Source organism: Aspergillus tanneri, assembly GCF_003426965.1.
Source record: "Aspergillus tanneri strain NIH1004 chromosome Unknown AapTan_3_pilon_pilon_pilon, whole genome shotgun sequence".
NCBI lineage: Eukaryota > Fungi > Ascomycota > Eurotiomycetes > Eurotiales > Aspergillaceae > Aspergillus > Aspergillus tanneri.
The window spans coordinates 3,626,240-3,640,535 of NW_022984630.1; the positions used below are offsets into that span (position 1 = coordinate 3,626,240).

Below are 14,296 nucleotides of genomic sequence, written 5' to 3' on the forward strand. Positions count from 1 at the left end.
AATCAAAGAGTCATGCAATGCACATATTCGGGGGTATTTTAAAATAAAATGATGGGCAGAGCAACTTTTCTATGACTTGTGGTGGTGAGCAGGGGAACAGACGAGACTTTGTCGAATCCTTAGCTCGACTCGAGTATTGCCAAGTTGCAGGGGGAGATATAGTTAATACCGGCAGAAGAGAAGCGAAATTATCAACAACCCCCAAGTACCTCGTTAATCTTATTTGACGTGAGAGTTCCTGAGGCTGTAGATACGGAAGCCGACCCTCCGCCGTTACCGGGGTGCTTCGGTTCTGGCGGTGCTTCTTCCTTCATACAAGCATTTTCTAGGATGTTGGTCCATTTCCCGCTCGTTCCTGCATGGCTATGTTTCAGGTGTTGCCTGAAATGATCAGCGCGGAAAAATTTCTTTGCATTGTTGCACTCTCCAAACTTGTGTACAGCAGTTAGATGCTCGAACCTACGCTCCCAATCTGGCTGGGGAAAATTCGGAAATTCTTCACCGCAGTAGCCACAGGTATCATGGGAGGGGCCTGAACTAGTCTGAGACGATGGAGAAGATGAAGGATGGAATGCAGCCTGATACCCAGGTAACGCTGCACATGACCAGGAGTGACGCCGCAGATGTAGGGAGTTTTGATGACGTTCTGCTTCGTTTTTATTTTTAAACCGATTGTTGCAGAATAAACACGAGTACTGTTTCTCCATCTCATGTGCTCTATTCCGATGTTCAATGTCAGACAAGTCATTCACCTACCAAAGAGACCAATACTTACCGCAGTTCTTCTGGGTTGTCAAACTTCTTAGGTTTCTTAGGACAACAGTCACATATATACAGCCCGCCCATCTTGGGGCCTGCTGGCTTTGGCGCATTAAGACTCGTTTGCAAAGACATTTTCCGCGCAGAGTTGTTGCCTGAGGACTCCAATGTGCTCTGGCCCTGAGCAGCTCTTGCAACAGATGGGCTGATGGCTCCACCAGGAGAGCTAGGGTGGAGAGCTGATTTGTCGCTAAATAGATCACCATCGGAGTTTGGTGAAAGCCCTCCGGGCGACGGGCGGTCATACACTGACATACTTGTCATACTACTTCCCCCGGCCGAAAGAGCTGTTGATGAATACGACCCAGATGTTCGGAGGCTAAGGGAGGAAGCAGCTGAGATGCTTCCGTGGCTGGGGGGATAGCCACCATTGACGGAAAGATTGTTTGTGAATGGGTGACCAGTTGTTCGTCGTTGAGCGGGGTCACCATTACTAGTAGTTATATGGAGCATATGTCTATCATCACCTATCAATTCACGAGGAGGAGAAGACGCCCTTCGCTTCATGCCCGGTTTTGAAGCTTCCAGATACGGTGGGGTTGCTTCCCGAACATTAAATAATCGAGGTGGCAAGGATTCATCCGTGGAAAAGTCGCCCTCAATGTCCGAAAAGACGCCCTGGTCATAGCTCCCTCTATTCGATCGACTAGGAAGACTAAGCGTCTCCTCGTATTGGGGTGTCGTTCCACCCCCCCGGCGGCGGGATACATCACGTAGATAGGCTGAATGATCATAATCCACCGCTGAAGATGGGGCGCTGCTTTCAACACTTGGGCTTCGGTACCCAATATAATCTCTCCAGCCAATTTTGGTGCCAGGTGAAATAGCACCAGAGTGGGAGCCAGTAGACCACCTGACATCGAGTGTAGGGCCGTCAGAGCCTCCAGGAGAGGACAAACTTCCAACATTCCGGGACGGGATGGGAAGAGTCGAAAGAGAGTTTTTGTTCTCCGCACCAAGGCTGATTGATTGCCGTGGAGAAAGCGGTTTTCCTATCTTGGATAAGAGATGTTGGTCATATGCATCTGACGAGTCCTTCACACTTCGCCGTGAGAAGTCCCGCTCGCCTTTCAGGATTGGACTAGCATTGTTGATCAATACTGAGCTGCGAAAACCTTCGTCGGCAGGCGGCGGTGGCTCGATTTTTATGTGGGCTTCAGGACTCCTAGAAATAGGCAAGCCACTTTGCCTGCCATCTAATTCGTCTATTGCCATTTGATCACTTTGGGGAACAGGTTCGGGACGACGATGACCCCCAAATAAACTCGAACTGGGACTAATTGGCGCAAGTTTAGCTGCTCCGGGTAAGTTTCTGGGGTTAGCATGCAGCCAGCCAGCATCATATCCATTTTCTAAGTCGCTGATGCGTGGCGGTGGAGGTAACGGCGGAGGAGCAAACGTAGCTATTGAGTTAGTTGGAATGGGCATGGGCCCGTTGGGTGAATATGAGTGACCAGGCATACTATGCGGGGCTCTTTCGGTAGAGCCGGGATAATCAAAACGAGTACTGATATCATGCACGTTGATCGAAGGAGGCGAGAGTCGCGGGAAGTCCATCGTAGAGCAAATTCGCAGTATGCTGGCTCATTCGCATGAAAAGGAAAGACCGTCCAAGGAGCAAGACACAGAATTCTATAAACTGACAAGCGGTAAAGCGTCGGAAGGGCCTCCGGTCGTAAGCCAAAAGTGAATACTAGTTTGCTGGCTCTCTGATGCACCGATAGAAGATCCCGCTTCTAAGACCCGAATCGAAATGCCTAAAAGGCTTTAAGGAAAGAAAGAATAAAAAATTAAAGAATGAGATGGTGGGAAAGACCACCTTGTCGCAGGAAGTAAAAGTGACTCTTGGTGGGATAGTCTTGGGTCTAACAGGCAGTGGAACAGGAGTCAGGCAAGTTTGATGGCGGATAGATAGGGCTGAAAGCAACGTACCTCGCCCAAATTTCGAAATATTCTTTTGAGAATAATTCCCAGTAGGTCGAACCACGTATTCACTACCTAAATGGCTCTCTACAACAGTCGCGCGCAACCTTGCGAAACAGTTTGTGTGCCATCAATTCGCCGGACAGCGGCAATTTAATGACGGAGAACAGCGCAAGGACCACAAAACATGCTGAAAGCTTGGTTTGGGGGACCTGTGTTTTAAATAGCCGCTGGGGGATCCAACGGCGGAGGTATTACAACGAAGGACAAGCAGAAGTTGCAATGAGCGCCCTCAAGAGGAGCGACAGAGCAGACGTTAGACAAGAAGTGCAGGGTGTTCGTCTAGAGCGACACTTCCCTTCTAGAACAGCTCTGTCCGAAGCTGGAAAGGAAGAATGCAGAGGATAGGACGGTAGGAGAGGGAATGAAGTGAACAGAGCGCACGTGTCGTATGCGCTTTGCTCCCAGAGATCGAATGGAGTTGGGAGAGGGTGAGAGAGTGAGACGAGGAAAATGAAGGCAATGTAGAGACCGAGTCAAGCGACGGGAAGGACCAGTTTGTAGTAAGGCACTGGGGCAAGTACCACTTCCAGTTCAGTTCGGTACAGTACGGGAAGGTAAATTTAAATGTCAGGTACCTTAGCAGGAGGTAAGGTAAAAAGGCACAGTATAGGTAAGGCGAAATATGGGAAAGAGGGTGGTGCAGGCGACGGTCTCATTGGCCCTCCCAAGACTGGGGAAAGGAATGACTGTAATTTGGAAGAAGAGGTTCCCTTCTTTGGTCTGATTGAGACGATCCCGTTTATTTTATTTTTATTTTTTATTCTTTATTTTTTTTCGTATCAGTTGTAGACCAAAAAAAAAAAAAGAAAAAATAAATGTTATATCTCCTCGGACAACTTGAATGTATGGAAAAAAGGATGGAAGGATAAATCTTGCTAGGAACCCATAGAATAATAACATTCAAGATGATACAGCACTGGTATCTGAGTGCGCTTCAAGCTGCAGTTTGGTTTGGGTGGACACCTTTCCCAGTTAGAGTAGCCAACTAGAATAAAGTCCCTTGACTGAAATGTCACCACGGTAATAAGGCGACCAAAAAAATATAAAATGCAAAGAAATTTGTAAGTGGAAGCCTAACGAAATGATCCGATGGATGGAAAGGGCAGGGCAGAAGTATTCCCAGGGGTGCCCTCGTTCCTTTCTTTTTCTTCCTCTTCCCTTAATTTTTATCTTTTTTTTTTGCCCCTTCACCTTTTGCCTTGCCTTACGTACTATTTAAACTTCGAAAGATTGTCGCTTGTCAGATTCTTGCTGGAAATGTGTGTAAACTTACCGCATACATACGGAACATACAATGGAGTGAAATTTTGGAAACAAGATCCTTGTAAAACATAACAATGCCCCAAGCCTACTCAGAAATCATTTCAACAGGTAGTGAAGGTGTCAGTTTAAGACATCTATGTTCTATTTTAACTACTGATTATCCGATATACCCAGTACTACCCATATTATCTTCAAACAGATCACCCAAATCTCTTAAAGGATATCGACCAAGAACTACGCAGTACTAAACGTTAGTACAGAATACCTAGTAAGCCATACAATTTCTATGGGATATACAGAGAGGATGTTAGAAATAAGCTCGAGATAACCTTCCATATCTAGTAATACACATCTACCGATCTATTCTTGCCTTACTTCACTGCTTCTCGAAGAGGATATTGAAGTTGCAGCCATAGCACACTCCCAGGGGATGGATCGCCAAGGCAATTATTGATCTAGGAGACTTTTTGTGGCAACCGAAAAAGATGGGTGGGTTGGGTGTTGTTCCAAAAGTATACCTATCAGCATCCATGCCAAGGCCACTCAGTCATACATCCAAATCATAAAGATCCGCAGTCCTCTTAGGGCGTTCCTACATGGTATGTTTACCTTCTTATTTCTGCCATCACCTGGACACTCAAGCAGAGCATTTTATAACTGCTCTAACAGTTGAGGTGTCCATTATCTTTATCCTCTTATTTGGGTCAAATTAGTATGAAATTGATTGTATTCTCCCACACTCAAGCCAATTATGGAGCGGTGTGCATTACCCAGACTAGCCGGTTTAGTCTTGCCATTTGAAGGCTACGACTGGAGACGGGTAGTTTGGAATGAGGCAGTGCTGAGCCTGCTAGATTACTGGGAATACCACTGACAATAATGCGACTCCCACTGTCCATGCTCCATTCAACCCCATCACGCTATTGGATTATGGATATGGGGTACTCAATCAAGGTTTCTACAACAGCCTTGCCTTCATCTAACAATAATACTGACAACGTCGACAATGCCTAATAATGCCTAATAATCGACGTCGTCACGAATTTGCCCCTCGGTTGGTCTCGGTTGGTAGTTAAGTAAATGTTCACTACCGGAGCATATTTCTCAAACAAGACTTGCTGACCCCAAGTGCTACCTACGAGAAGTAAATAAATACAGGACAACAAAACGTATCTGTTCCTACGGAGTACACCGTCAAGTGCGGGTCGAGTCATCTTGAGATAACCAGTTCTGATGTCTACTACGTAAAGTATCATTATGTTCCGTTCAAAGAGTTTGAAACTGCTAGTTGCTTCTCACATATATTACTAGGCATTGGCCTCTGCAAGCAATTTTACTTCATTCTATTCTTGTCCAATGCTTTCCCTTTCCTTTCATTTCCGTACCAAACTGTCAACTTTGCAAATACACGTCAGCGCTATTGCATCTGGGATCCGAGAAGGGAGCAAAACAATTTCACACAGGGATTTATTGTCCAGAACAGAAGTGCTTTTACCCAGAAGACGCTCCGTAGTCGTCCGTACCGAGTACATGCAACCAGACAACATGCACAGTGGCCCCACCTCGAATTGTGCGGGCGGCAACCAACAATCAGTGGCCTTGTCGAGCTTGACCCGCAGCGAATGTTGGTCTAGTGGGATCCACTAGGTCCTTAGATACATGCACTGCCACACTGCTGTCATTTTTGGCATTGTCCGTCGCACCTTGCAATCCCAGGAACTCCCTGAATACGAACGGACAATATTCTGATACAGTGAGAATGTAAAAAATAAAAAAGAAATTAAGAGGGCCAAAGGCGAAAGTTAAAGAAAATAAAAATAAAATAAGAATCATTATAGAGAATATAGTGTAATCATGTTCCTATAATATCCTTTTCGGTATACCCGTAGGTAGTGCGCGCTGCGGTGAGAAGAGGGCCTAAATTTCCATACAAGTTATCCATGTCTTTAGAGGCCAGAAATAAGAACCCAGAAATTTAGCTCCGGAGAAAGCTTTTTTTTTTTTTTTTTTTTTTCGAAGCTCCATTACAGACCACTCTGGAGTCTGTACGTCGTACACCTTTTTTCTCCCCTGATCTGCCTACTCCTCCCTCTCGAGAAGTACCATGGAAATTGTACATTAAATAGAGCCGAGGAAGACATTTGTCTTATCGGTTCGGATAGAACGTGCAAATAGTAAGCAAAATAGCTTTAAATATTGAATAGAGGCAGTCAAATGAATCTCCAAGAAGTAGGACCCCTTTATGCCCTTACAATAAACTATCCATAATACTTTGTATATCCGAACTTAATTGTTCTTCGCTACCACCTAGTTTTTAATAGTAGTGGTTTGTTTATGACAATGGCAGTCAGATTTATTACCCAGTTTAGTCTCCCTTGATACCAATTATTCCGGATTATTAAAAGCCAATTAATCATGTGTCTTTATAATTACGAATCCACACGAGCAGGACACGCACGCATGCATCCACAGGTGGCAATCCATCGGATTGCATTTGCATCTTATTTAGTCTCCCACTTGTATGGCGAGAACTGCTTTACTTTGCCATTGTCTTATTATAGGACAAGGGAACCGCCACCGTTTGAAGTACGGAGCTGTATTTTCAAACTGATGCTGTTTCTTTTTTTAAACGATTAAGAGACCTAGCAGCCCAGTATACAGAAGGACTAGGAACAATAGCCGAAACTTTGAGCCAATGGATAATATAAAAATAGCCATCGAGACGGAATTTGCCTCTGCAGTGCAAGTCAGACAACTAGTATGATTGGATGGCGAAGTTCCCTGTCTTATACACAGAATACATGTATATGGGAGCACAAGGACAGGCAGTGGGCGAGGCAAGACAAGGCAGTTGAACAAACAAGGTTAGACTATGTATGCTCCGTAGTCTGTAAGAAATGCCATCAGCCTTAAGCCCTAAAAGGCTGCAGACTAAGTCTCGTGCACAGGGACTCCGTATTGTGGGAGTAATAATATTACATCCATGGTCAGAGTACGTACAATACTGCCAAGTATGTACTTAACATACGGTGCTTCTGCAGATGCTAGTTCAACCAGGTGATCTTTTATTCATTCCTTTCATGTCTGATTGAGGGAAATCAAGCACTATGTACCAAGCCAAATAGCTGTGGTACTTCTTGGCTCGAAACCATTGCGCCTTGGTAGTTACATTAAATTACCACTAAGTTTATGACCTATAAACCAAGCATTGGGTCCAGATACTACCTACAGTTGACTCGTGGCTCGGTTTATAAAAGAGATAGTCATCTCCCTTGTTCTGTGAATACGGCGCCAGCGCCAAAGGGTTGGCAGTACTCCGTACTTCGTAGACTTGTATGTATAGATAGACGGACTGTACTCCGTACTCTGTACCGAGGGAGTCGCACAGACTCATGATTGTCTATACTTATGTGGACCATCGATCGACATGGCCTTCGTACCAGGTACCTACGAATGGAGCAATGCCTATCTGAAACCAGTCTTTGAAACCTTGGCGCCAACCCAACGCCAATCATCCTCTGAAGGAATTGAGGTTATTGGTTTCATTCTCCATTTTGCGTATGCGCTGATGATGAATATGACAAGATATCCCCTATTATAAGCATCCTTTCGCACTTGTTGGACCCTGCGACAGAAACACAGTAAATAATATAAACCAACAAAACAGAGTATAGGCTGCATCTTCCAGATTAAGGATTCTCCATTATGCACAGTACTGACGGAATAAGCTTGCTTGCTTACCACAACCAGACTGACGTAGCCTTCTAGACCCTGTCGACTAGGAGCTCTTCCAAAGATATTTCAACATGGTGAAGCGTTGGCTTACATTCCAATGCAGGCTCCATGGGTCTGTCCAAGCAAGGAAACAAGCACTCAGCGCACTAATTCGCTGGCTTCGAATGAGTAAATCGAGGATAACGCAACACTAACAACACTGAGACGGTAGTTTAATTAGATATACTGTATAACCCGGTAACTTCGTTAAGTCGTTCCACTTTTTACACTAAAACCTGACTGGGCGGTGAGCGCTCCTATTTAGTACCGCCTGCCTTGAAAGGCACTACTCTACAGACAGTCAGTTTACGTATGATAGGCTACGTCAGCTCATACGACCTGCTTGGGATACTTTACCAGAAGAATTTCCTCGGTATTTAGTCAATTTTACACAGGTATGTTGCCAGGCAGTGGTTGATGTGCAAGGTTGCTATACAAAACACTAATTTTATGCCTGCTTTCGCTGCATATTTCTAGGTGTCTGGTTTTGATTAAATAATCATAAAAACGGCAGAATGTTAGTGTAAAAAGTGGAACGACTTAACGAAGTTACCGGGTTATACCACAGTATGCCGTAGGATGAGAGGGGTAGCTCTTCTCATCAACATACTAATTACTTGCAATCCTCCGTAGTCAGCGCTAGACTAGAGTTTGTGGGGGTCTCCGATCATTCATGCCTTAGAAGTTAGGCCTGAATTTGCCCTTGCCCTAAACGCTAACCTTTTTCGTTCCGTGCTTTATGTGGCCACATAGTGCCAGCCAATCATGACAAATGCTGATTTCTTGGCTCAATATCATCCAACCTTGCATCTAGCAAAACCAGCCTTGGGGATCATCATCGACATTCTTTATTGTCATATGCCTTCCCATAACATAATCTAGGATCGCTGTCGACATTTATATTTCTATTTTCACTTGTTGGATAGACTATTAGCTCTGTCTAAATGGCCATGGATCTGATTCCTGGCCACAATATCTATATTGGAGGGTTGGTCTCTTTCTAGTCTTTGTATCATACCATGCCATAATCATGTAAACGCGGAGGGGAGGCGACGCAAGGGATAGAAGGGAGGTAAAGAACAACTTCATGGAGTGCATGCTGACGGACCAACTTTAACTACAGCATTTTCTCACTCAAGAACAAAGCCGCTTTGAGTAGAGCAAACATTACACACATTCTTTCAGTGTTACGGCTAAACCAAGAGGATGATACTTTTGCACCTTTCCAACATCATAAGATTGAAGTGGATGATGTCGACGATGAGAATCTGCTGGAACATTTTCCATCTGCCGTAAGGTTCATCCAGTCGGGCCTGGATGCTGGCGGAAGCGTGCTTGTCCATTGGTTAGTTGACTTCTCTTCTTCTATATCCCGTCCAGATATCCCCTGTTGTATTGTTCAGAGAAAGACAAAGCTCATACATTGAAACTTTTCTTTTTTCTTGAAAATTTATTTCTTTTTTTTTTTAATTAAAAAAAAAAAAAAAAAATTGCATTTCTCATCTACTACAGCTTCTACATATCCTATCACGTGAATATAACATGATTTCCTTGCCTTGGCTATATGTTATATGTATCTACCCAGGGCTTCGACATGGATCATATAAATGAGACTTTACACTAATTATTGCCTTACTGACACTGGACAGTGCAATGGGGAAGTCCCGCTCTGCAACCGTCTGCATTGCCTATATGCTCCACCGACAACCCAATGTATTAACACCGCAGTCGGCCCTTGCGGTAATTCGCGAGAGCCGACCCCTCTGCGAACCAAACGATGGGTTCATGGAACAGCTTTCTGTTTACCATCAGATGGGATGCCCTGATGATGTCACCGGTCATCCTTTCTACAATCGTTGGCTTTACCGTCGCGAAGTTGAGGAGAGCGTAGCATGTGGACGGGCACCTGAAATGAAATCCGTACTTTTCGAAGATGAACAGCCTCATAAGCCTCCAGAGCCTAGCGACAGAACAACAGAGATTAAATGTCGGAAGTGTCGGTCAGTCTCAAGTCTTCCTGGGAGGCATATATCCCTTCCTCCGCAAATGTCGGGCTAGCTCAAAATGCTGACAATGGCTTGAATAGACGAACACTCGCGACAACACCCTTTATTATCCCGCATGTTCCGCAGAAAGGCGCGAAAGGACCAACCGACTGTGCCCATATCTTTCTGCACCCGCTGACATGGATGCGCCCGTGTCTCTTTCCTAACAGTACCCCTGACTCTTCGGAGTCCTCGTATGCGTCCCCCACTGATGACGCACCATTGTCTGGGCGCTTGACATGCCCAAACTCCTCGTGTGGGTTCAACATCGGGAAGTTTGCGTGGCAGGGCATGCAATGTAGCTGCAGCGAATGGATGGTCCCTGCCCTCGGCCTCGCTAGAGCTAGAGTCGACATCTTTGATCGAGTCAACACTGGAAATGGACCCGGACGATTGCCACCAGCCGCACTGGGGATTCGGTTGCCTCCTGGCATGAGGCCCAATAGCGTCGATGAACCGACCATTGGAAGGGGAAGCCTGTGAAGACGATGATAACTTACGGTACAGATTAGTCCGATGGTTATAGCTTCTACGAGCGATCGCTCGAGTACTCTCGGAAGCTGAAGGAAGGCCATTCTGGGCACATTTATGGGGCATGAGAGACATACATCCACATAGGCACGTGGTATTACGATCATCGCCGGCTCATTTCATTTCATTCCCCTGATGGAATCTCTCGAACTCAACGGCAGCGGAAGATTGGATTGGATTTTTAATTGGTTGAAGTGGTAGTGGGCCTGTGGGATTACCGAACAAACTGGCAGAATCGGCAGATGGGGAGATTGTTTGTTCGACACCATAAGTCTGGGAATGTCCAGCTGGGAACAGCAGACAAGGAGAAGTCTCAGACCGATATATCTGTATATAAAGATGCCGGAGACTCTGGCTATCTAAACAATGCGGCAACATAGATAGACACCGATCTTGATGTTTCAGGCTGGCCTTGAAACTACGACACTTCACAAGACCCTAGATGTCGATTATATCGAGACTAAGAATACTATTGTGGTACCTACAGAGTATATTCCGTACTTCAGACAACTGACTTGGAAGGCACTTTTCTCGCCCGACCACACCCAATCAGCTACGAGTCTCGGACATCCTGTGGACGGAGTTCAGGCTGTTCTTCGGACTCCACTATCACCATGTCCTACGCGCTAGAACCTGTCAGGATTCAGGGCTTAACCCCACGTCCCCATGAGGCTGTTTTAAGGCAGCCCCACCCTAGCAAGGCCTAGACCAATAAAACGGCAGAACCAACCGGGGATCTGCAGTGTGGAAGATCGGAAAAAACAAACTTCACATTTCTGGCACAGTTCCTGGGTCCGATTACTAATGCAGGCGGGCGGTTAGGATCTTTTTCCTTTTTCACAGCCTAGTCTGGTCCAGTAGGGATGTCACTCTTACCATCCTACTGGATGGGAAAGGAGGGGGGTAAGGTAGGATAAAGTCTAGCGTCTCTCCTTAGCTCCGGCACGGGGGCTGTGCAAACTGCTCTTACGCAACTGGGGCATCCAAGACCCATGGGTGGAATCGCTTCCGTTATCCGTAATCCCAGTCTAGTCTAGTACCAGCCTTGAGGTACCGTACCTGGGTATGTAAGCTAACATATTCCTGTAACCCCAGTTTACGTCTGCGTATTTTTAATATCTATCTCGTATCTGATAATCTCCTCGTATTTTCTAATACTGCTAGACTGCTGGGAATTAATCCTTCCATTGCTTTATCCTGAGCAAGTGTTGACTGATCTGCTTGGCCATTGCATCTACCAGTGAACATTTCCGAAAGTGACTACTAAGGAAGCACTACTAAGGAATGTACTCCGCAGCTAGTTGGTCCATGATTCTTATTCAGGAACATTTGAATCCAAATCATTATCTGACTGTAGTAGAAAGTGACGTCACCGCGTCTAGACAACACGAGACCACTATAGAAATTAAATTGATATACTTTGTACTTCTACTCTGTATCAAACCAACCCAATGAACCCTATCCCTACTTCTGACTCTAATCTTCCCCATAAGTATCCACAGAGTATAGAGAAATACGTGCATTCAACCGAGGATACTCCGTAGGCATCAAACAAAGTCATTGCCCCTCCCTACCCCTACCGCTGAACCAGCTCATTCAATCTCACTGGAAGAACTAAGCAGCACTGCCTCCTTCGGTCCCCACTACATTGCATCTTGTCTCTGAACAAAACATGTTCAGTGTGTGTAGTAATTTCTTTCCCCACAGGAAACATTACATCACGGTTCTGTGGATAGTACATACTGTGTACATACATAATGTGGGATTAGGCATCCGTCGCTCCATGTCTAGGAACAGAGCAGACAGACAGATACAGTACACAGTTTATCTACCAAGGACATACTTCGTATATGCTCCGGAGGAAATGCGAAGTTGATAACTAGTCAGATATTTAAATCAGATTGACTCAGGGGTAATGGGAGTTTATCCCCATCATTCTCTCCGGCTTTCTCGGTGGATTCGTGGCCTATCCACTCTTGTTTACGAAGTACTCAGTATAGTTAGCTGTTCTGGCTGGTTGTTAACTCATTGTGGACTGTGGTTTCGTGATTCTTGGATATGTGACTATTTATTTCAGGCCTCATGCTATAGCCACTTTGACCTTGGAGTAACATCGTTGTTAATTTATTGTTTACAAGGATCAAAGTTATTGTTTAGTAGATTGCCATGGCATATGGCCTGATCTATACATCACACCCCTACTTTAAGAATAATAATGTATGTACCTGTAGAACTCCAAAACTCTAGATATTTTTAATTATCGTATGTTCAGCACCACACACCATATTTGATTCTTATTCTATATATAGATTCCATAATAGTTGCCCTCTCATTTTTTTCCCCGCGGCCCAGTAGAAGTTAGGTATTCATGCAGATCTAAGAATATACAGTGTCTATAAAAGATATACAATGTATATCAAGTCTAACGCTTCCATACTATGAAATCATAATTATATTGAGGGTATTCTAAATTGAGGACTACATTGAATGGGAAGCCGAGTACGAATTCCATTCATTATGTACCTTCATATCTCACTAGCAGTTGTCTAAGAAGCGTTCTTGGCCATTATGCTATGTGTGATGAAATCCCAATGGAGCAGTCTCAGTGCAGTGCTAAATAGTAGGATAGTAGCAATCAAGTATAAAATTACCGACTGATACCTTGCGACCTGTCTATGCAATCAGACGGACTGTTCCACTCATCAGCCAATATAGCTGTAGGGCACCAAATATGATGCCGAGCCTGTCACAAGGCAATGCCATGAAATTGGAACGAGGTATACGCCTAGGCAAAGGCTATACTGTAAGGCAGCTGGACATTCCGCACATGATTCATCTTGGCATCAAGGATCTTGGCCCTTGAGCATGAAACCTAGCCGGAAAACACGTCGATATTATTATCCCTGTTCAGGCTGATGGACTCGTCATCACATCACTGACAAGGACCACAAAACTCAATCCACAAGGAATCCCGCAGCGTAAGATGCAGTTATTAAATCCCTCCCGACGGAACCGACGGGAAGAAGGAAGGGTCCTGCAGCTTTTGGCGATTTCGCTTGGCCGCTTCGATACTACGCAGCCTTTCAAGGCGCATTTGATAGAAGTTTCTGGCCCAACCGGTTAGCCAAGTCACTGAGTCACCGGCCGTGACGTTGTGTCCTCCTGATCGGGTTAGACGTACTTGTGCAAAGTGAAAATACGAGGCGAGTCATCCGACGAAGACGGGGCCTCGGACTTTTTGATGGATGCAATCTACGCACGTCAGCATTGACGGATCGCTTTCTCCGTGTGGTCTCATGGTGGCAGGCAAACAAAAGAGAGGACGAAGAGCAGCCACCCACCTTATAGTCTCGTTCTTTCTCATCGGCCTTGTTGCTGTCATCTACATTTTTGTCCCTCTCCTGAGGTTGTTCATCTTTCTTCGAGTCATCTATGGTGTTCTTGTCTTTCTCTTTCCCTTTTTCTTTACCTTTCTCTTTCTTTCTTCGCTGCTTCTCTTCATATTCTTTCTTTACCCTCTCAATCTCCTGGGCCATCGCCTCTTGTTTTCTCTTCGCTTCTTGCCCCTCTGAGTCTACCACTGGTGAGCAAAAATTCCGATCTTTTAAATGGATCGGACAGACGTAGAAGTAATCCTTCGCTGTCAGCATCAAATCATTCGCGGGTCGATTCCTGCTTAACCAGTTTATAGGGAAGATAGGAACAGGCAGGTACGGATTTACCTTGTTATCTGGCGTGATCAACACGCTGCTCGAGGGCTTGTGGCAGACAGAACAGGCCTTGGCGGCCGTTTCTGCCACTCGACGTAGATGCCAGATATTCGGAAGCGACATTGCAGCACTCTACGGCGTAGAATGGAGAGGGATCATTGATGATGG

At 45.3% G+C, this 14,296-nt stretch overlaps 3 protein-coding genes across 3 annotated transcripts; 1 reads left to right on the plus strand and 2 right to left on the minus strand.

The window, feature by feature from the left end:
• Positions 1-771: 771 nt before the first annotated feature.
• znfA (putative C2H2 finger domain protein) lies at positions 772-2,376 on the minus strand (the record flags this gene model as incomplete). The annotated part of the gene is made up of 1 exon (XM_033569687.1): positions 772-2,376. The coding sequence occupies one exon, from the start codon at positions 2,374-2,376 to the stop codon at positions 772-774; it is 1,605 nt and encodes a 534-aa protein (XP_033428493.1).
• Positions 2,377-8,792: 6,416 nt separating this feature from the next.
• On the plus strand, positions 8,793-10,370 carry dspC (dual specificity phosphatase YVH1; the record flags this gene model as incomplete). Its single annotated transcript, XM_033569688.1, has 4 exons — positions 8,793-8,830; positions 8,966-9,187; positions 9,492-9,842; positions 9,929-10,370. 4 exons carry the CDS (start codon positions 8,793-8,795, stop codon positions 10,368-10,370), a joined length of 1,053 nt encoding a protein of 350 aa, XP_033428494.1.
• A 3,040-nt stretch (positions 10,371-13,410) lies between these two features.
• On the minus strand, positions 13,411-14,251 carry ATNIH1004_005029 (AAA-ATPase Vps4-associated 1 family protein; the record flags this gene model as incomplete). Its single annotated transcript, XM_033569689.1, has 3 exons — positions 13,411-13,525; positions 13,600-13,670; positions 13,760-14,251. 3 exons carry the CDS (start codon positions 14,249-14,251, stop codon positions 13,411-13,413), a joined length of 678 nt encoding a protein of 225 aa, XP_033428495.1.
• Positions 14,252-14,296: the final 45 nt, after the last annotated feature.